The 22863-nt window shown below is 40.9% G+C and overlaps 1 protein-coding gene and 1 long non-coding RNA gene across 2 annotated transcripts in view; one reads left to right on the plus strand and one right to left on the minus strand.

Moving 5' to 3' along the window:
* F5 (coagulation factor V) overlaps positions 1-14842 on the plus strand; it is a 38568-nt gene extending 23726 nt beyond the window's left edge. The window contains exons 14-25 of the mRNA XM_068959544.1: positions 1358-1529; positions 2802-3038; positions 4479-4689; positions 5710-5889; positions 7531-7647; positions 8072-8143; positions 9238-9332; positions 10782-10937; positions 11784-11928; positions 12609-12757; positions 13569-13751; positions 14538-14842. Coding sequence (XP_068815645.1) covers positions 1358-1529; positions 2802-3038; positions 4479-4689; positions 5710-5889; positions 7531-7647; positions 8072-8143; positions 9238-9332; positions 10782-10937; positions 11784-11928; positions 12609-12757; positions 13569-13751; positions 14538-14690 — 1870 coding nt within the window. The 3' untranslated portion in view covers positions 14691-14842. The remainder of the gene's footprint in view (positions 1-1357; positions 1530-2801; positions 3039-4478; positions 4690-5709; positions 5890-7530; positions 7648-8071; positions 8144-9237; positions 9333-10781; positions 10938-11783; positions 11929-12608; positions 12758-13568; positions 13752-14537) is intronic.
* Positions 10604-22743, minus strand: LOC138069116 (uncharacterized). Its single transcript, XR_011143927.1, has 3 exons — positions 22410-22743; positions 20074-20215; positions 10604-11019 (listed from the first exon to the last, which is right to left on the minus strand). It is a non-coding gene; the product is annotated as an uncharacterized lncRNA (long non-coding RNA).
* Positions 22744-22863: the final 120 nt, after the last annotated feature.

Genomic DNA, 22863 nt, shown 5'->3' on the forward strand with positions numbered 1-22863 from the left:
AATATTTTTCAACCTCTCAAGGCTGTAAAAAATACGTGGAAGATGTGATTAAGGGCACTGATGATGGGGACTGCCTTACACTTAAAGATAAAGGTGCATGAATTGTTGCGTTGTTGTTTGCACTGTCTTGAGAAATCAGAAACTCACTAGATCGCCAACCACAAATCCTAATGTTGAAGATTTTTCTTATGTTTTGACAGGGAAGATTGCCCCCCATGTCACACTAAAGAGTATATGTGACTTAAGAGAGACTCCATACTAAAAAATCAAAATTCATATGAATTAAGATCACTGCTAACCCTACAATGGGTAAAATTTCTAGTCATTTTTCAGCAAAAAGCTGAACTTTGCGGTCCTTGAAATGAACAAAACCTAAACTGCCTGTTTTGGCACAACTTCAGTTTTTATCACAAGCACCAAAAATAGGAGCAGGAATGCTTTCGCTACAGGAAATTCAGCTCTAGGTATGTTTTATTTTTAAAATGGGATTTCCAATTTATTTGATTGGGGTTTTTTTCCTCACTTTTCCAGTATTTTCCAGGTATACTCTTGTTTCATCTCAGTCTATATAAGCGGTAATTGCAGAAATGGCAGAAACCTCAGACAGTTTCTCTTTGTGCTTAAAAAATAAATCCTGATGCTGAGAGTTTTATTTAGACCTCCCCAGTGGGGTCCATCCTCAGCTGCTGTGAAGGTGCCTAGTTCCACTGAAATTAAGAGCCCATGATACTCACAATCTCAGTGTGTAGAAAAGGTGAAAACAATCTTTCCTCGTATTAGATCACTGAGAAGGGATAAGTTTCTGTTTCTGCAGAATTGATGAGGCAGGGTTTAGAGGGAACAGTAATATATTTTATTAGAGTAGCGGAATTTTGGTGCTTCTGTTTCAGATCTGAAGAACAATTTGCATACCTAAAAGCTTATCTGTTCTTACCAGCTCTATCTTGGCAAATGCAGATACAATCTGATGTAAAATCTGTTTCTGTTAGCTCTCTAGAGAAGGTACATGTGTGAGAGTGTTGGGTGCAGGTGTTAGGCCCACTACATGCTGAGCTAAGCTCTGATTTAGCTTATTAAGGCGAATGGTATAAAAGGAAGATAGAGCTGAGATAGGTTTTCAGAGACTGGTTGGAGTTTTTGTCAGTGACAGCTCACCAAATCTTTTTTTCAAGGATCTAATGTACAACTGTAGCACTAGAATTGCTTAAACGTTGTAGATTAGGATTTTCATTGTGAATTGTCTGATATTTGTGTGCTTATCTAAAATGTTCCTGCTGTATGAGTACTCCGATTTCATAATCAGAGCTGTTATTTCTGCTTCCACTGTGGGTTTTTTTTATTGGGGATTTTCTTTCAGCACAATGAATGACAAAACCCGTCAAGATGGAGGCAGCATCAAATATAAGAAAGTGATTTTTCGAAGCTATACGGACAGCACCTTTACAACTCCTCTGGAAGAAAATGAGTATGAAGAACACCTTGGCATCCTGGGGCCAGTTATCCGGGCTGAAGTGGATGATGTCATACTAGTAGGTCACTGTTTTGATATATGTGCAGTATGTTAGGAATCTTTTGGAGATCTAACAGGGTGACATAGAACTGGTTTGAAAATACCAAAAAAAAAAAAAAATTAAAAGAAAGCTATAGAGGAAACACGTTTTCAAGGCCAGAAATTGCAGTGAGGACATAAGAGCACAGTGATATGTTTCACTGAAGGAGTGTAAGAAGCCCCTTTTCTCTCCTCTCTGCAGTAAATTCACTTCTGTTTTTCTTCCTTATGTTTTTCACTGTTAAATACTGGTTTATCAAATAACTCAAACTTATCACATTTTTATCAAACCCTGGTTTAATATAAAATCAGACTTAAGCTTAACACTAAAAATTTTTTTAATTTTTTTTTAAACCCAGACATCATTGAAAATACTACTTCCTAGATGAAAAAGGGAACTTTTCTTTAAGAGAAATTAGAAAATTTCCATCCAAGATGAAAATATGTCTTTGAGCAAAAAGTATAGTTTCCTCTGAAAACTCTTGCTGTAAATGTGTTGGTCAGTCCTAATAAAAACAAAAAGGATGGAGAGGAACTGTATCTCTAGTGATACAGTAGTGTATTTCCTTTAAGAAGCAAAGTAATGTAGACTTTTCCCTTCTGTCAGTATCATTCTCCATACAGTCTTCCAAAACAGAGGGATGGACTAGATGGAGCAGAGTTTACTTTAATATGAGTAGTGTGCAACAGGAACACAATGAACTATGTTAAAAACATGAGTAAGAGAACAGAGGAGGCTATCTGAATTTGGGGACGTCATTCTCTCAGAGGAGGTAAACATATAGTCGCTCTGTCCTCATGCTGCTTCCCTAGGACAAGGGAGAAGCATTGACTTCACTGAGAGCAATATGTGCAAGAGTCTGATGCTACAATAAGGTTATCTTGTGCCCTTCTCTAGCACAGCCTCACAGAAGAGCAGAAGGGGTAGAAACTCCCCATCTCACTGTTTACTTTAAAGAAGCCTATGCAGGAGTGAAGAGCTGCAGTAAAAGTCCTAGGACCCTAGGATCGCTAGCAGACAGGGCATTGGACTCATGCTGCTCATGCTTTCTACCTTCTAGTTAACTGCCTGCATCAAAGAGTGTCAGTCTCAGAGATCTCAAAGGCTATCCCTGCCAGATTTGCTTTGTACAACCTGGCCTGTAATCATTATACAAATTGGGACCCTGGTTTGAGGTCATTGGAATGTATTATCTGGGGACTTTGGTATAGCCCAAATATGCTGATCAGAATCTACTGCTTCTTTTTCTAGGTTCATTTTAAGAATCTGGCGTCCAGACCGTATTCCCTCCATGCTCATGGACTCTTCTATGAAAAGTCCTCTGAGGGAAGCATTTACGATGATGAGTCTAGTGCTTGGTTTAAGGAAGATGATGCCATTCAGCCTAATAACAGCTATATATATGTATGGTATGCAAACAGGCGAGCTGGACCTGTGCAGTCAGGAGCAACTTGTCGGTCCTGGGTCTACTACTCTGATTTAAATATGGTAAGGAAGTCAAAGTAGAGGTGGTAGTGTTGCTGGGACTGATATGACTGTGCAGCTGTGGAAATGTAAGCTGCGGAACACTTTTTTAGATAACTGTCTTTTCTTTTGGGCCTGATATTCCCCTGTCTGATATCTAATCTCTTACACTGAGTTAAAAGAGGGCGCAAGCTGCTGCTACTCACAGCTCTTCTAATATGAAGAATTCAGATCAGGGAACTCTTTGGTAGATTGAGCAGGAGAGAGTAAAGATACAAAGCAATGGTAAATCGGGCCTTTACTCTTAAATTTTCAAGGCATGCTACATACCTGCAGAACACTATGGGTTTTGGATCAGGCCTTCAGTTAGCAGTATAGCACAGTTGACAAATTTCCTCCTGACGGCCTAGAATTTGAAGTCTGATGTAAAGACATCTTTACTGCCTTTCTGAGAGGGTGACAGTTAATGAACGAACATTGTTTTCACATCTTTCTCTGGTTAATTTTGAACTAAAAGTCAAGAACAGAAGACTAAAAGGAGTGGAGAATCAAGGTATTTTGAAGTTTCTGTAACACAAAATCACAGGTCAATAATCAATTATAATTCTTGAAGACATCTTTAAAACAGCAGATAAAGAAGAACTTAACATCTTTGTGTTTAAATTTGCAGTTTTCAAAACAGGTCCCCACATAAGAGACTACTAAACTAAATAGCAGTAGAATGAGAGAGGCAGGACTCATGGATCAAGTCTAGGGAGAACTGCGAGTACAGTGTTAACGTGGGTCATCCACAAGGTTCTGCGTGAAGCCAGGGTCTGTAATATGTGATTAATGAGAGGTGATAGGAATGGTGAATAATGAAGTTAACAAAACCTGCCAATGACACAAAAGCGTTTAGGTTACTCAGGTTGAGGGACAATTGTGAGGAACATCAAAGAGAGTTAAGCAAGGCAGGTAAATGAGCAGCGTCATAGCAAATAAATGTTGTGTTTGTGGAAATCTAGATTATGCAGTTCTATATTAATCCTATTAGTTTAGGAGAGGAATTTGAACATCACAGGCTCAGTGAAGATTTTTCCTCAACGTGTAGCTGTTGTCAAAAAGAGAAGATTGGGGTGCATAAGAAATAGATTATGGAATAAAACAGAATGCTATGAGACTGCAGTATGGATCAGTTGTCCAGCCTCACCTAGAATGCTAAACGTGCTATTTCAAAGTGGTTATTGCAGAAGTTTGGGGAGTTCACAAAAGGGCAAATGTAAATGACTTCAGAATGAGGAAAAATGGAGCCGGAGTGAGGGAGAAACCTGGTGTCAGCTAAAATCAGAGACAGAGTCCTTCCTAAAGTTTGGAAAGGCTAAATAAAGGCTCAAAGAAAGCATTTTATAAGAATGCAAATTCTTGGATTTTGACATCTTTTGGGAAATCCACTCTGACTTGTAATATGGGTTTACTATTTCCTAGGAGAAAGATATTCACTCTGGTTTGATTGGGCCAATACTGATCTGTCAGAAAGGAACCTTCAATATGTCGAACAACAGCAAAACACCGACTCGAGAATTTTTCTTACTTTTTATGGTCTTTGATGAAGAGAAAAGCTGGTATTTTGACAAACGTTCTAGAAGACCTTGTACTGAGAAGACCCAAGAAATGCAAAAATGCCACAAATTCTATGGTACTATAACCAACTATTCAGTTTATTGGGGGGGTAGAGGGAAAAGTGTTGGGGAGCATTGGAGGAAACTCAGCTCACTGTGTCTTTGAACATGCCTAAGTTCTGCAAGTGAGTAAATTATGAAAATTATTAAAATTGTTATTTGATATTATCCATTGTGCCCGTAATTGTCACATTTTATACGCAAAGACTAGCACTGGCTGGAAATTTTTTGTTAAAGTGAACCTACTGAATTGTATGAAAAACTAGATTCAGTCTAGTACATACTAGATTGAAACTTTCAACAGAATATTTGTTTCTCACACTCACATGCATCTACCCCCATATATTTAGGGGGAAAAAAAAAAACTCTTTTCCATAAGAAGCTAATTCCCTGGAAAATAGAAAAATTTTGCAAGAGTTTTTAAGTAGTAATACAATAATCTGACAAAACAGTTAGTTCTGCTGAAAGACTTTGAAGCGACTGTAGGACAGCCCTTCATGTACCTCTCTGTGGATACACAGATTTTAGTCATGTAGAGTTGAAGTTGAGGAAGTGGCTAAATGTTCAAAGTTAACATTTTATTCTGTTCAGGATAACGGTCAGTAATGAAACCTTCTGAAATCTAGCCTGTGTGTGAGCTGTCTTTGGAAACCTAATGCTTGTGTCCTTTCAATCACAAGAGTAAGTGATCATATATGAAAGTGGTGTTTGGAGAAGTGAAATCTGCATTTTGAAAATATGGTCTCTAAAATCAGTTATTGATCAGTTATTGTCAATTATGACAATATATCTCCTTGTTCTCCTACCTGCTATGTGTTGCAAGCAAACTGCTCAGATCCTCTGGTGAAGTTTCTGGATTATCTGAACTGATGATACAACAGACTATAAAGTGTGTAGCACTTTAAATTGGGAAAAACGCTGTTTTTTTCCCAAATACCTTACTTTATTAAATATTTGGCTCATTTTAATAACTGCATTCCAGCACTTTAAAAGAGCTGTTTGTGAACGGTTATCCTTGATAACATTTTTTTTTCCAGCCATTAACGGGGTGACCCACAATTTGCAAGGCTTGAGAATGTATGAAGGTGAACTGGTCCGTTGGCATTTGCTGAATATGGGAGGGCCAAAAGACATTCATGTTGTTCATTTTCATGGACAGACTTTCATAGAACAAGGAGAGCCAAAGCATCAGCTTGGTACATACACCCTCCTTCCAGGTAAGTATCAGATTGGAAATCATTTTATTGGGTGACCATTATAGTCTGTCATCATTATATCAGTGCAAGGTTGAACAGAAATTGGCTTTGGGCACAGTGAAGAAGTGTTTGAGAACAGTGATAGTTAATTTTGCATATGATGGTCAGAAGGAAACTCGGCTCTTTGCACCTTACTTAATACTATGGGAGAGGGGAAATGAAGAGGACATTGTTGCCCTCTAAAATAGGAGATACTGGGTAAAGTTAGGGATAAAAACTAGGTGCTTGGACAAATATCCTCCTCTCAAATGGAAAGGGATGTAAATGGAAGATGAATGGCAGTATAGTCTATAGCACTAACTTCTGTTCTGCACTTTCCTTGCCACTCACCAGTTGTGTGAATACGGGCAGGTTTCTGTCCTTTATTGTGTCTCTGTATTTCTATCTGCAAAGTAATACTGAGTTTTGCTTTGTAAAGTGCTCAACAGTGAAGATCAGTGTTAGAAAAAAGAATGAGCAGGACAGTGCCTGCCACCAATTCTTCAGGAACTGATAAAAGTACAGTAGTGCAGCCATCATTTTCATGCCTCCCCAGGCTTGAGTACCACTGAAGTCTCACTGATATTTGCTGGAAAAGACTATTGATTTCTGGCTTAGTATGGCGAAGACTTGTTTTTATAGTGTGACACAACAGAAAGAACAAATAACAATCCTAGGAGGATTTTTATGTCCAGGGAGAAACAAAACAGACTAAAAGCACTCATTAGGCCACAGGGTGTGGTTCTTTGCCCATCACTGTCAGCATCCTGAGTCTGCAATAGCAGTACTATGAAGTCTGAAATGCCACCTATAAGTATAAAAAAGGAAGAAAGTGAGCCAAAATATTGAGATTGGCTTAGAATAATAGGATTTTATTTTAGTGAATGTTAGGTTGGTTTATTTGCTATTTAAGCCTTTTAGAGTAATGTTTTTCACTGTTATATCCCCATGTTTTGTTTAAAGGAGACCCATAATGATCATGTCTGCAGTAACTGGGAATATAAGACAAGCAGCAAAGCATATATTTTGCTTTCTAAAAAGTGCAGCAAACAGCAGCCTAAACCATATCTGCTTCCTGCTCAATCCTTGTCACTCCTGAGGCATGCAGGAAATGAGGGGAGGGGCCACATGTCTGATGACATCGATGGAGTTAACTCTCCTTCATCTACTTTTGGCTTCTTTACATCCGTCCTTTAGGCTTCTTGAGCAGCACGTCGGAGGTGCAGGAGCAAGAGGCATAATCAGCTCCTCAGAATTAATGTCACCACCGTATGTAATGAACTTAGTAGTACTGTTCATTACATAGCTACTCAGCACTGCAATCAGTGTGCAGACATCTACTGTTACGTGCATCCAAGGCTGTATAGTTTGCGGCAGCAGCAAAGGTTAGATTTGTATCTGGTTAGGTTTTGATTCCAGTCTCTGTCTCCAGCTGGAACTTGTTTGTTAAGAAAAAGGTTGAGACGGTGGTGGCTATTGTTTTCTCTGAAATATGTTGCAGGTTATTTCATCTTTCTGGGTCACGCCATAGGATGGTCTTTGGTTTAACATCCAGCCTCACTAGCATAAACTTTATTGTAACACTAAAACTTCTGATATGTTTCTTTCTTCTATTTTTTCAAGGCTCATTTCGAACAATTGAAATGAAGCCACAGAGACCCGGCTGGTGGCTTTTAGACACCGAAGTGGGGGAGTATCAGCAAGCAGGAATGCAGGCATCCTATGTGGTTGTAGAAAAAGGTACTGAACTAAGGTATCTGTCGCTGGGAGACTCTAGCTATAAAGTAATTTCTTCCCTTTCAGGTTCACCAAAAATAAATTTGGGAGGTTGCTCAGCAAAAATCTTAAGCATATTAACGTCAAGAAACTTCTATGTGTTTCCAAGGAGGAAGTGGAATGATTACTACAAATTTAGTCTAGAGTAAAAAACATTCAGTCTTTAGCATACTACCTGTAAACTAGTTGTTTTTCTTAGAGTGACCAGTGGATTAAGCTGTTGAGAGGAATTGCAGAGATTAATTTGGCCTTCTCTGGAAAAAGAGTGGTTATGTTACAGTATTATTAAGCGTTGTTCTGAGTAGGGTTATCTTAGAGCTTTCCACCAGAATACCTATTGGAGTAACCTTCCTTTTCTTTAATAACAAAATTACTGTGCTGTCTCTAGAATGCAGGATTCCAATGGGGCTGGCAGGTGGAGTTGTACTTGATTCGCAAATCAACGCTTCACATCATATAGGTGAGTTAACACTTGTGAAGGTCCAGGCATGCTCCTGAATATACTCGGCAAAGTATTGCAATTCCAGATTCTTTTGGCATCTCGTGATACATCTTACAAGATCAGTTCAGCAGTGAATCAAAAACTGATTCAAAAGCCCTCCAGTTCTGCAGGCACAGAATCTGAGCTGTACTAGGAAGCCCTCCTCATTGTATTCTGACAGTGTCACAGGTCCTCTGGCGGTAGCACAAGCCTGAGAGCCAGTGAGTTCTCTATCAGTGGCTTTGCTGGAACAAATCTAGCTCTATCATTTTGCCCTTTGGGTTCCCTTCTTGAAAATCAACACCGAGTGTTCAAAAGGTTTTCGAGGTCTGACATGCCCAAATATGTGCTATGAGCCATGAAAGTGCAAAGTATATCTGTTGTGAGAGGTTTGCAGAACTGGCTTCCAGAGCAATGTCAGTCTTTGATTTACTGAGTTTACTCCTAGTATAAGAGTGGGATCGTTTGATAGATAAATTGATAGAATTCTGCATGGGCAGTAGCAAATAAAGGTGTACAGTTTACACACACGTGCAGAAACACACATCCTTCCCCTTGAAATAATAAAACAAATGACTTATTCTGGAAACCTAATTTAGCTGTAGATCTAACTTTCTTTCTTCATCTCCTCCCACAGTGTTATGAAGGCTTGAAAGCTGTGTTGTCAAACATTTTCAACATGCGTTGTTAAGATGGAAGCCTCCTTACGCAGAGAGAAGTTCTCTGCTGTTAATGCAGACCACATTTTGTGTCTGATCCTGCTTGCAGCTAAAACTTGTTTAGAAAACTCCAGAGTCTGGTTCCAAATCATTAAACAGTACATTAAATAAAATACTGTTATTTTTAAAGTCATTCTTCTGACTAGAAAATTTTGCAAGGTAGCAGTTGACTTTCAATTGCTGACCACGTCCCTATTATCCCATATGATAGGTTTGGAGTCTCTAGGTTTTTTTTTTTTTTTTTTTTTCCCAAAACAGATCTGAAAAGAACTGAAGTGTTCAACCTCAGTTAGAGCCTCCTTTTTTTTCAGCGCTCTTATTTACAACCTTGTGTTATTCATGTTTTCTGCCTAGACTTTTGGGAACCCAAATTAGCCAGATTAAACAATTCTGGAACATATAATGCTTGGAGCACTGAAATGGAAGATGATCGACTGCCTTGGATCCAGGTATGTTTAGTACAACACGTGCTTGACCATTGTTGAGCCTGGGCAATGGCCATACAATCCTGTCTTGTGATTTTCTTGCACCTTGTGTTCAAACGTCAAATCTTTCTTGCTCTTGCCAGGAAGACTGCTGAGGAAAACCAGAGATGCAGTAAGTTTGACTTCTGATACTGTAAACTGTCCCCTCCCTTGGAGTAACCCAGTCTCTATCAGTACTGAGGCCCAGTGGCTGACCACTTCCCCTTACAATCTAGGCTGTAATCATTTTGTAGGCAAACGGAGTCATTCCTTCTGCTACTACTTTTCTCTCTCTAACAGTGCATGTTAGTGTAAGTTTGGTATGTGATCATTTGAAGTAGATAATACTCTCAAGCATTGCTTCAGATGGATTGGAGGGGATGGATTGCTGTGTCCAACGTGACACAGCATAACCTGGCTTCATAGGGAAAGGAAGCTTTTATGATTACAGTTTCAAGCAGTGTATCTTTCAGTCACCTCACTTCCTCCACCTTTTTCTTCCGTCACAATTACCTTTGCAGCATATAACAAATTGCAACTAAATTTAAGGAAGATGTTTCAAAGACAGTTAATTTCCTACAAATCTCATGAAAACTGGCAGTTGGGAGAGGAGAAAGACTCAAAGTAGCATTGCAACTTAAGTTCAGTGGGTAGCTGTTACATTTGGCTGACTTGCTAACTGGACTGTTGACGAATACTGGCTGGCCTGTCATGATGTGTGTGGCTTGGAATTGGTCACAATATTGTGCTTCCTCTCACTCAGCAGATAGTTGGTGGACACTGGAAGGAGGGGGAGAAGATTGAGGGCATCTGATGTGAAATTGGAAATGATGCTGGGAGGAGAGAGAATTTCATAGAGGACATGGTAGTGAGTAGCTGAGGCTACTGCAGGAAAGTGTGCAGAGATGTACAGGGCATATCCCTAAGAATGAGTTCTGCTGGTGATAGGAACATCTTACTATTTTGTTTTTAAGTGCTAAGTGCTTTGATCTGACTCAGCAGGAATTGTGGCTTCTCAGCACCTCAGAATGTCATGTCCTGTTTCTCAGGCTAGATACCCAAAACTAAAGGCAGCTGATGAAAATGTGAACCTTGAATTTGTTGATAGTCCTTTTTCCCCTCTGTAATTTGGGGATAGTGGTTCTGCCTAGCAAAGGGACACAGATATTTTTGAGGCGTCTTTGTAGCGCTGTGATGAACACTGTAAAATGGCTTCTGATAGTAAATGCACACACAAGTAAATACAAAAATGAAATGAGAGAGACAGACAGCGTTTATTTGGACTCTAGCATCTGCTGCTTATATTCCTTCTGAGAGTGTTAGTGTTGTGGGTGCCAAAATGCAGAGCTCGAAGCTGTTGTGTAGATACCAAAGGATGAAACTGATTTCTCTGTATGGTTTTGGTTTTATAAACACTCTGTTTGCTGTTCCTAGGTGGACTTTCAAAGAGATGTACTAATAACTGGGATACAGACACAGGGAGCCAAGCAGCTTTTAAGGTCCTTGTATGTCCAGAAGTTCTTTATTGCGTACACCCAAGACAGACGGAAGTGGCTCAGCTTCAGAGGAGACAGCTCTGCTGCACAAAAGGTCTGTGCATGCCATAGGGATTGCAACTTGCAATTTTGGTAGCCTCCTGGGATGATGCAGTGATGTGACAGTTTTGTTTTACCTTAAGAGATAATAGACAAATTAATGGCCTTCAGAGACTTAATAATGCAGCTTGAGTCTCCAAAGGACTTCTAACAATCTAATCAAATTCAGATCAGAAGACAAACTGTAAGGTGAGGAACTTCCTAGACTAGGGTTTAGATCGGCCCTGTGACCTTGACCCTAGAGGCTGGCTTTCTAACAAGCATCTCTCCCCACTTTTATTTCCTAAGCCCATTTCAGTTTTTTGAAGCAAGCAAGAAGCTGAACTAAAAATTAGGCCCTGCCTTATTTAGAACCAGATCCTTCTTCCTTTCCCTCCCTTTTTCCTGTCACAATAGTTGAATTTTAAACCATCTGAATTGCCTACTGAAGGCCTGTGTAGTAAGTGTGGTTACTCTGAGAGGCTCATTTTATACCCAAACATGCCACCCCTACCAATTATAGCTCAGTTCCATTTACCCTGAGGTTTCTGTGGTAGAAATCCCAAATCAGAAACCCATTGTCACTTCTCTCTCCTTTCTGCCTTTTTATTAATGTCTTCCTATACATTCATATAGTGCGTAGCAATGGGTCACTTACTTGAACTGAGGTCTTCAGGTGATTCTAGATATGCTAAGATGTAACCATCAAATATTCTAAGCTGTTGTGCAGCATGGGCTGCTCCATCGCAGTAGATGGGGCTAATGGCATAAACAAAGACTACCTTCAGAATAGAGCAGAGTTTTCAGTATCCAGTTGGTGTTGCTTTAAATTAACTATATGTGGCTATATTTTTTTATATAGGTTTTTGAAGGTAATTCCAATGCCTATGGGATAAAAGAGAACATTATTGATCCACCTATCATTGCTAGGTATATCAGAGTCTACCCAACACAGGCCTACAACAGGCCTACGCTTCGCATGGAGCTCCTGGGCTGTGAAGTAGATGGTAAGAATGAATTGTAGGCTGGTGCTTCCTTCCTGACTACTTTTTCAACTAATACTTTCTCTGATTGCTTTTGAGCTATGAAAAAAGAATCAAGTGGTGATTTGGGAGAATGTGATGGGAGATATGTTTTCAGATTTCTTCAGCGCTCTGAAAGTTGGGCTTCATTGCAGCATCTCACATTGTGCCCCTTCTTCCCCCAACTCCCAAAGCACTGGTTGAGATTGATTTGAGATTTATTGTCTCCAAAGGAGCAGGGTTGGAACAACCCAGCTACTTTAGAGAACCTTACCTGAACAATTGCATGCCTAAGCATTTCATTTGACTATGTTGCTAAATGTATTTTTAGTACTATCTGGGAAGAGAAAGTTCCACTTCCTGGATGCATATTTATTTTGTCTCATTCTTAGCCTCTTTTTACCTTCCAGTCCTTTGACCTATTAGATTTTATCTGTCATGCTTTACTAAAACTAAGCAACACATGTAATGTCCCACTGAAGGAGGACCTAATTTTAATGTAAGACTTGGGAAATGAAGATACTAAGGGGACTGGCTTGAGTTTGATTGCTGAGCATGCCAGCCATTAAATGAAACTAAAATTGTGGGTGTTCTCAATCCCAGGGCTGCTGCTTAGGCTGTGGTTACTCAGATGAACTGGAGATACATGATGGTTCTCTTAACAGGCTGCTCTTTGCCACTTGGAATGGAAAATGGAGAGATCAAGAATACCCAGATAACAGCCTCTTCCGCTAAGACAACTTGGTTTAAAGTGTGGGAGCCTTTCCTTGCTCGTCTCGGTCTGACAGGAAAGATTAATGCCTGGCGAGCCAAGGTAACAATTGAGAAATAAAGAGGGATAAGGACAAGGCAGCTGTTAATAAATTTGTGCTGCCTATGTGTTCAGGTGCTTCCTGCACGCCATGTCCTGTACCAAGCATGATGGGGTTGCTTTATGGCTCTTTAGTCATCCTTTGTGGAGAAGCCCATTCAACTCCTTGCCACTGGAAGACTTGCTGGACTTTTGGCAACAGCAGTGAAATCACATTTGGAGAGCTGGATGGTGTCCTGTGGGCCAGACCCTGTAGTACTTCCCTGCAAAAATAGCCCTTTTAATTTCAGGAGATGAATACAAGTTGAATATTTGGCTCCAAGGGATTAAAGAAACCTTTCCTGGGCTGGTTTATAGGCAGTGCAACTTAATGGATAGTATCTGAGGCTGCAGATTCTGATACTGTTCCGCTGGGTGACATTCAACAAGGCATGTGAGCTCCTGTGCCAGCAAAATGGAGCTGTGTTTCTTCACAATGCACTTTGAGACTTCCTGGAAGCGACTGTTTTATATAAGCATTCAGTATGATTACTATGTATTGCATTACAACCCTGGAGATAAATTTATGTTATTTTTCATTATGTATTGGAAATGAAAGTGAAAATTTTAAGAGGAGACCAAATACACCATCTGCAGTGAAGAAGTTAATTGTGTGGGCCACCGGGATGGCTGGTGGTTTATGCCTCAGCCTTACTCTTCTGCGCTTTTTGACTTTGTTTTGATGCAGTCTTAACCATCTTTCAACAGGAATTTTCACTTATGCAAATAAAGACACCGACATGTTTGCTAATATGCCACCCTTTATCAATTGTAGTCAAACAACAACCAACAATGGCTGCAAATTGATCTCCTCACAATTAAGAAGATAACTGCTGTTGCTACCCAGGGGGCCAAGTCCATGTCTTCTGAAAACTTTGTGAAATCCTATGTTATCCTGTACAGCGACCAAGGCTCCGAGTGGAAATCATATACAGATGGTTCAAGCTCAGTGGCAAAGGTATTGTGCTCAACTCAGACAGTTCTATCGTTGCTTGGTTGTAGATTCTGAGCGCACTCAAGACCCAAAAGCAGAACCCGACCAAAAAGACATTCTCATGGGACTTTAAAATGCGAGGTAGCTGGAGTTTTTACTACAGATAACTGCATGACATCCATCTGATTTTGATCATAGTAATATACAGTAATAAAAGTGCTCCAAACTTGTAGAGAATGCAGTCAGCTTTGTGATAAAAGGAACTGACACTAGCTTGTAAAGGAGGACATTTAACTTGGATGCACAAAGGATTTCCCAGGATCTCTTTTCAGCCTTTATATACATATACGTATGTGTGTATGTGTATATATGTGTGTGTAAATGAAATTCATATTAGTGGACAGTTTTGCTGTAACAGAGCTGGAGAGCTCTAGATACCCACAGAGCAGACACAATACTTTGCACAATACTGCTACCTATGTCACCCTATACCAACCTGACCTGCAAAGGCTGTCAGTAGGGGTAAGATCAGGGAGATTTGTTTTTGTGTTCCATTCAAGTTAGAATGACAGTTTTTTGATGTGGATGGAGGCAGAGGCTGTTTAATTCCTTCAGACTCTGATATTGCTGGTCTGAACTAGCCTTGACTCAGCAATTTAGGAGGAGACTGGATTCTATTTAAAATCAGAAATAAGCCAGTCCATCTACCCTGGATGGCTAATGCCATGGTTTGGAACCATTTTAAAAAGAGAAAGCAGCCTTTTTAAAATGTTGCATTTTAACTAATGGCGTGTTTGTGTTTTTTTTCAGGTTTTCTTGGGTAATGAAGACAGCAATGGGCATGTCAAGCATTTCTTTAACCCACCTATCATGTCCAGGTTTATCCGCATTGTTCCAAGAACATGGTATCATGGTATTGCCCTTCGGGTAGAACTCTTTGGCTGTGATTTTCCGGCGGTCTAGCTATGAAAAGGACTGATGAGTCCAGGAGTGCTTTACCTTTCTGCAGTCGTCATGCAGAGCAGCAATTTTTTTTAACCTTTAAAAAGATGATACTTAGTAGTTTGGATGTATGCTTCATCAAAGGACCGTAATGTTTTGCAAGCAAGAACTGAGCGAGATTTCTTTGTCAGATTTTTCATTTCTATAAGTATACACTTAAGAAAATAACTTCTTTTCTACAGAAAGAAATAGCAGCAGTCCCTTGTGGTTTGAATATCAGTTCTTCTTCCTACCTGTAAGCAGTAGTCTGTCTTGCTTTTTACTTGATTTTAAGTTCTGAATCCCTGGGGACAGAGACTCTAGCCTTAATCTTGAGCCCAGATTACCTTCGTTTTGTAATGCTTCTGCAGAGGAAGCAGAGGAGGACTAGAAAGCTACTGGTGAGTGTTCTCCCTACACAGTGCAGATACGGAGCTCTGGTGCTGCATTCCAGCAACGCCTCAGTAGGAAAAGATTGTAAGGGTGGCCTTGCACCTATGTGTCTTTCATCTGCACTAGGACGGAGGAAGAACACATCCCAGGATTGAGGTATATGCAACCCCTTCTTGGAGAATGTCAGTTTACATTGTTTGTTTGGTTCTTACATACCAAGTACACCTGAAATGCTATGGATTTACTCACAATTGGTCTTCAGTGCCCTAGCAAGAGGAGGAAATGTCAGCAGTATCTTTCTTCTGCTGAAATGAGAAGTGAAGTAAAGTAGCCCTCATGATGGTAGGTTGTGGAATGGCAAACATAGAGGCAAAATGAGAATCCAAATCTCCTGACTTTCAGTCCCATACAAATTTCTAGACCATGGGGAGGGGAGGGAGAGCTCCCTTGAAAAGGAAGAAATTGAGAACCTTAGCTGTTCACTGTGAATACAATTTAGCAGTGGCAGAGGAGGGTTAGATGAAACTGGGTAATAAAAACACCCGCATCTTATTTACTATTTAGCCCTGATAGTATTTTCACTAATGGAGCTACTATTGTGCAGAAAATGTATATAGATTTTTCCCAGGATGACTACATCTAGTGAAAATGTAAATAGTCCCTAAACTCATTGTTCCAGCAGACTTTTAGCTAAGCTGTCAGTAGTACCTTTGGCTTCTGTCCTGTAAACTGTTTAATTGCAATGCTTCCATTTATCACACTAGGCACCCTTCCACAGAATGAAATACCTGTTTTAATAGTTTGTCTTTGAACCTTACACAGTGTTATCCAAGTTATTTCAGTAGTTTCAATTTTTTTTAACTTACAGACTGTGTTACAAAATGAAGGTATAGAACAGGAATGAAAAAAATATAAAAACTAAATGAATATTTTTCTTTTTTTACTGTGTCACAAACTGTTGTCATTTTTCACTGGAAAATAAAGATAACATTCAGCATGAAAAAGACAGCATTTTAATCTGTATATTTGCATTGACAGTAGTACCTCTTTGGCAAAAAACAGTGAAATTTTGCATCACAAAAGTAACATTTTCTGGTTGATAGGAAATTTCAATGCTAATTAGAATTCCTTTCAGATTGTGAAACTGTATAAATAATTGCTTAATTTTAAAAGATCAGCTGCTTAATATTTTGTAATAGTGCTTAATTTATTTGTGTGTTTGATACAGCCATGAAATTGCAATAGATGCCATATTAACTAAAAGAAGAAAAAAATCCAAACTCTGGAACCAGGTTTTACCCTAGAAAACACATAGTAAATACGTGTTAACTTCAGCAGAACCAGGATTTTGTGTGGTCAGTGCCAACCAATTCATGTTTAATAAGGCCACAATCTTAAAAGTTTTGAATAAGTAATTGCTTTATTATGTACATGTAAAGTTAGACAAGCGCCAAGTTGATTGCAGGAGTAGGACCCAATACATCTGCATCAGTTTTGCAAGTTGGAGACTGTACTGCTACTTACTAAAGGATAGGACTTGAGTTTGTTTGTTTGTTTTTAATAAGGGATATATTTTACTAAGTACTACATACAATTTTATCTCTTTAAAAAGCATAGGAGAAATCAAGTAGATTTGTTCGTAATTTTCCATGATTAATACTTTCATAAAAATGGCATTTGTCTGATATACTACATTTTTAATATTAGTTTTCCTTTTTTTTTTTGTCATGACACACAGCAGCAAGCCAGACTCATTACAAATTTAAATTTTCCCTACTTGTAAAGTTGATTGTGATATCCTATCATGCATGTGAAAATGTGGTATTTTTAAGTGATAAGATGAAATCTTCTATTTAGGGTAGAAGAACCCTTAGTTGGTATGAGTGGCGTCTTGAAAGTCCAGGCTGTGGCAAACTTGCTCTCTTATTGTATGGTTTTTATACCAAAGTACTTCAAAATGCAAACAGGGCATGAAATTCTTGGTGCATGTTTACAGCAAGGAAGATATGAAAACATATCTGTACTGGACCTCCCAAAGTGAAGGTAAGCTTTGTTTAGTGAGCCCTCAGAGGACTGGAGAACAAAGAACTCATGCATACAAAGTAGTCAGTTTAGATTGAATCTGCCTAAGTTTTTAGAAATTTTTGGTTAAAATAGTCGGACTTAAACCCCCTTTCACAAACCATAAGAATGAAATCCTATGTATGCTGAAATTACTTGTGTAAGTCGCATGACTTTCAAAGGGAGCAAGAATTCAGGCAGTTCTTTCAAATTAAAGAAAAAAGATGCATTTTAAACATGAAGGTTTAAAAAACACAAGATTTTTTGGACTGAGAGCAAAATGTGGTGCCAGAGTTCAGAGTATTCACATCTTTCTTTGCACATAAATTTGGGTGTATGCCTTCACACTGCTCTTTTGATCCAGAGTTCTAAAGTTACCTGCTTTCAGCCTCAAAGCAGCATAATAATGGGGTTGCTGCCCTCTGTACTCATTTCAGCTTCCAGGAGGCCTCAAAGTGCCCAACAGAGAGCATCCCCAGGTGACAATGGTATATGAACGACTGTGTATGAATTCCCATGCTTTTCTCACTAGGAGCTAGGCCATAACTGTTTCCTTTTGCTTTCCAGAGGTGGTGGCTGTACGACTTCCTGCAGCGGTTCTGACACTGGTTGTGTCTATGCTGCAGTTGGAAATGGGTGGAAGTACATGCAAATGCAGCTGAGCAGCTCTAAAGTAGTTACTGACAGCAGCACTGCAGTCATTCTTTCTTCAGACCCTGACACATTAGCTCGATATTCAGACAAGTTTGTACAGACTGCGCTGTAAAGTCTAGTTTAAAGCTGATTGAGGCAGGTTTACATGCACTGGTAAGCACACCTCTTGCTTTTAAAGTAGACATAACCTCAGTTTTTGCCAGTTTTTCTTTCTGCTGCCCATTCTGACCCTAACACCTGTGCTGTGGAGGTAGCTGAACGGAGTCTGAGCTAGCTCTCACCTTCACCAAGGTTCCTGAGAGTCTACAGGTGAGTGGTTCTCTAGCATAGCAAAGTGTGGTGGAGACACAAAGTTGCATATTATCTATGGATTAAAGTCAATGCAGGTCATGTCTCTGCGATCACTCTCCCAGAAACCTCCTCAGATGTGCATTAAAATAGAAGCAAAGGTGAGCGTAGGCCCTGGAGCACTTTACATGTTAGAAACATCACTGAGTGCACATGGTGAAAATATGGAATGCCAATGTGAAGTGCCAGGAGAGCTCTATGGTACAAGTTGGAATCCGGGCAGGACTCCAGACAAATACTGGGCCTGTTGAGCACTCCCCCACCTCCTGAAATGGCCAAGAACACTGCTGGTTTGATCAGAATTTTAGAACCGTGCCAAGGGGCAACAGAAGGGTTGCAATTTTCATGAGCAGTGCTGCTCAGGAGGTATCTTTTATGAGGGGAAAAGGCCTGTTGGAGACATACCCTGTAGGAGTAAGATAAAGGTTGTACACATGGGCATACAGGTGCTAGGGAAGACTGTTTTAATATATTACTACTTAGCACCATAGAAATGAGATGCAACGTTGTCCTGGAGGGACCAATTGCTCTTTTGTATTAGTGGGTTATTCATTCCACGTAGTGAGCGTTGAATATTCTTATTGCTCTCACTTCTGTATTTTGTTTGTTTATTCATGCTAGCTGTGCATCATAACTAGTTTATCCACCCACACTTTCCTGTCACTGCTGTGCCCTGTTCTCCATTTATTTGTCATACCCACTACTTGCATCATGCTTTAATTGCAATAATTTCCTCTGGGCAGGGACTCCATCTTCTTGAATGTTTGTACAGCTCTTTCCAAAATGGGACATGGAATCATTCACAGAGTTTCTGGGCACATCTGTGACACCGTTCATAATGGGAACAATACTATGTTAAGCCCACTGTGACCCAGGTATGTCTAAAAGGCATGGACTGATTCAAATTGACCTGTATGCTTCTAAATTTAATAAAAGTACTGGGTAGGTTTTTCTATAACTCTACTCGATCCATTGCTTGCTTCCACACTGACCCCCATTTGTAGCAGACTTAAGTGACTTTTCTAATTTTCTCCCCACGTAGCTGAGTGCAAAATATTTTAAAACCAACATTATGCCCATAATGGAAAGGTATTGCGCTGTACAACATGATGCCTCTCAGACTAAGCATTAATCTGATATCCCGTTGAAAGTTATTCCATAAATGAATCCTTCAGCCATAAATGTCTTATTTCCAGTAGCTGTGTGCTTCAGCCTGCACTGTGTCAAGTGCATAGACTGCTATAGTATGCTCTGGGTAGTGGAAGTTCCCTGCCAGAGGCTCTAGACAGCAACCTGTCCGCTAACTGCTAAATTTTGCAGAGATGGCTACAGTTAGTGCTAAGGCTTCTGCAGGTCTTCCTATCTTGGCTTTTGTACTGGGTTCTCTATCAGCTGTGTTGTATGGAGGTGAGGTTTCTTTTAAAGAGGCTGTATGAGGAAACCCATGCACGCTGAAGGCAGTTCTGAGTGGCCAAGTAACCAAGCACAAATGTTATCACCAAAGGAGTGAACTAGTAAGGGATCCTGGATCTGCATTCCTGGGAATTCAGTAGAAAAGGCCCTGAGGAGCAGTGAGCACTGCCCTGAAGCCTGCAGTCTCCACGTAAAGGTGAGATTCTCAGAACGCACATTCCTCCCATTGCATTTGCTTGGGCTCTTCTGTAGTCAAGTTGAATGTAAATCTTAAGGGCCTGCTTACATCTACTCAATTAGCATTTAATTTAATGCAAATTGCATTATTGTATCCAAGATCAGACCCAAATTTTAAATGGATTCCTTATGGCTTTGATTTTCTATTGAATCGTTAACCCCAATATATGGACCCTACTGGCTAAATCATTGTCTCAGGTTCCTGTTTTGTCCAATGCTACTGCATGACTTAATGCGTTCATATAAAATGTTTACTCACTGGGATATGTTCAGGAGGTGTTTAAGCCAGATTTGGATCTAGAGAGGGCGGCCATCACACCGCATGTCGACGCTGTAACTTTCATCCATTCAGTCCAGGTCACACATGTGCAGGTGGCACCACTCTGACGGATTTGCACTGGCTGTTATGATATTGAAAGATTTTATAATTATTTCCTTGTACTATTATTTATGTGGAAGCACTCATAATAAGACCAATCATAGCAATCATTCAAACTGGTCAAACCTTTCTGGTAAGAGAATGATTATATCTGAAAAAGTGGTTTCATCCTACGCAGAACATAGCCTTTTTCATAACGCTCTTCATATCTGATTGGCAAGCTAGAAACAAACACACACAGCTTTGAAATGAAATAAATCATTGTTAAGTGTTAACATAAATTGCAAGGTTATTTTGGTTTGGTAACTTAAAAAAAAGAAAGTTTTACAGCTGAAGGTTAGGAATTTTTCCTCTATTCTTCCTTCTTTAAACTTCCTGTTCTTTTTCCACTGAAAAAGTGGTGTCTTTGCTGAGAGAGTAGGGAGCAAGTAAGATACCTATTTTACACCGCTTATATTTTCCATGTTGGAAAAAAGGAGGAAAGTTTGGAAGTTTTGAGGTTTTTCTTTACTTTCGAATACTTTTAACCTTGTCTTTTTCTCATACAGTGAAGGGACAGAGAAAAAATGGGAAGGAAGATTGGGGGAAGGAAAGATAGCAGTAAAAATCCAGGGAATAAACTTTGGGCTTGTTTCCAGAAGCTGAAAATTTTCTGTGAAAACAAAATAAGGTGAGTTCTTTTTGAGAGCAAAAGAAACCCTGAGAAAACCTGGAGTACTTCAGTCAAAATGTTCCAGGTTATTTTTCTTATGCAATTTTGGGAGAAGAGAAATCGAGGTTCCCTTGTTGACTCCCTGTGTATCACTTTGAGTAAATGAGTTGACATAACTCCTTCCACCCCAGCCAACCCCCTAGAAACAGCAGTTGAGCCCCAGTGGCACAACTCCAGGGACTGCTGATGGGGCTTCCGGAGAGGACTGCGGCCCCCCATCAGACCCTCTGGGCAGCCTGGAGCTGGTGGGAACCGCGGCCCCTTGGCTAGCTGTGCCATGGGACCTCCAAGGTGTTATTCCTTCCTTGCTGCTCTGCTTAGCATGCAGCAATGAACCACATCGGCAGGGCGATACCCAGCTATTGCCTCATTCTGCCAGGCCATATGCTCTCATTACCTGTGCCCAAGCCGCATGTTGGCAATGCAGAGGGGCTGTACGTTTCTGTTCGCTTCCCCGTTGCAACTCTGCAGTCATTGCTTTGGCCCATTTCACTCTAGCCACTCTCACTCTGCTTTAAGAGCTAAGCAGTTCCTTGCAAAATGGCTGAGATGGATGCTAGTATTGATTGCTAGTGGAGCTGATGCTTTCTGTTTCAAGTTTTGCTTCAAGCTAAGGTATGGCAAAATGGCAATTATTGTCTTTATTTTTCTTTTTTTCTACATGCTAATAAACCTGCAAACAAGAAAGGACATGAAGCTGCTGAGGAGCAATGGCCTGAGAACAAATGAAAGGAAATTTTGCTCAACCTGGCAGATAGGCAGCAAGCAGCAAATCACCAATGCCACATGGCACAGGAGCAAAATGTCTAGCTGAGTTTTACAGAAGGCTGAGTAATCTTATGGTCCTCATAACTTTTGTAGCTATGCATGTTAAGTTATAATGATGGAAGCAAATAAAATCCTGTGGTTCAAGGAATCTGTTCTGGGAGCTGACAAGTGGCAGTTCTTGCCCCCAGCTGTGTGTAGCCAGATGACTGGGGAGGCCTTTCATTTTGCTTCCTCAGGTATTGACCCCACTAGCAGGCAGATCAGGTGACTGGACAGGGGGGAGGTGTGATCCCTTGTGTGAATTTTCTGTGGCGTTAGCCAATTTGGAGAGCCAAGCACAGGTGCAGAGGAGGAAGCCACAGCAGTGGTGGCAATGCAGCCGCGACCAAGGGAGCCGAGTATGGGGAGAGGGATAGCAGGTGGGTAGGAAGATGACGTGGGGTAGGCTGAGAGAAGCAGAACAGCAAACAGCTTTGAGAAGAGTCCTGGGCAAAGGTTTTAGATAACTACTTTGAATGCGATAGTTTTATTTTCTTCTCCTGTTTGAATATTTCTTCTGAGAGGATAACAAGGTGAAGTTTCAATTAATCCAAGGAAGTGCTTCCAGCTCTGACTTTGCTGCAGGGGAAGAAGAAGAAAAACCAAAACCAAAAAACCCTGAGATCAGCAGCTGGGTTAGTTTGTGACCAGAAAAGAACAAGAACAGCCCAGAAGGTAAAAGATCTCTTTAAGTTACCTCTGAGGAAAGCCTAGCACTTCCCCTCAGGGCACGGGGGAGACAGGGCGGCCGTGGGGGCCCATGGCGTGTGGGGGCACCTCAGCGGTGGCAGGAGGGGCGTCGGGCCGGCCCTCGGTGAGCGCTTCGACCCGCGTCCCCTGACCCCTACAGCAGGCTGTCGGCACCCAGCTGCGGTGAGGTTTTTTCGGCTCGGTTGGCAGCAGGAAGACGAGCTCTAGCTTTTTCCCCTGCCCCGCACCCGCTCCGTCCCCAAGCGTCTCCTGCGGGCTGTCCGCCCGCCCCGTGGCACCCACGGGGGCACCCGTGAGGCGTGGGCCGCCCGCCCCGCCCCCTCCCCCGCACACGTGCCCTCCCCTCTCCCCATTGGCCGCTCTTCCCTGCCAGAGGCGGCGACGCCCAGTCAGAGCGCAGCCATCCGCCCCGCCCCCGCGGGCCTCGGCCAATGGCCTTG

Source organism: Struthio camelus, chromosome 1 (assembly GCF_040807025.1).
Source record: "Struthio camelus isolate bStrCam1 chromosome 1, bStrCam1.hap1, whole genome shotgun sequence".
NCBI classification, from domain to species: domain Eukaryota; kingdom Metazoa; phylum Chordata; class Aves; order Struthioniformes; family Struthionidae; genus Struthio; species Struthio camelus.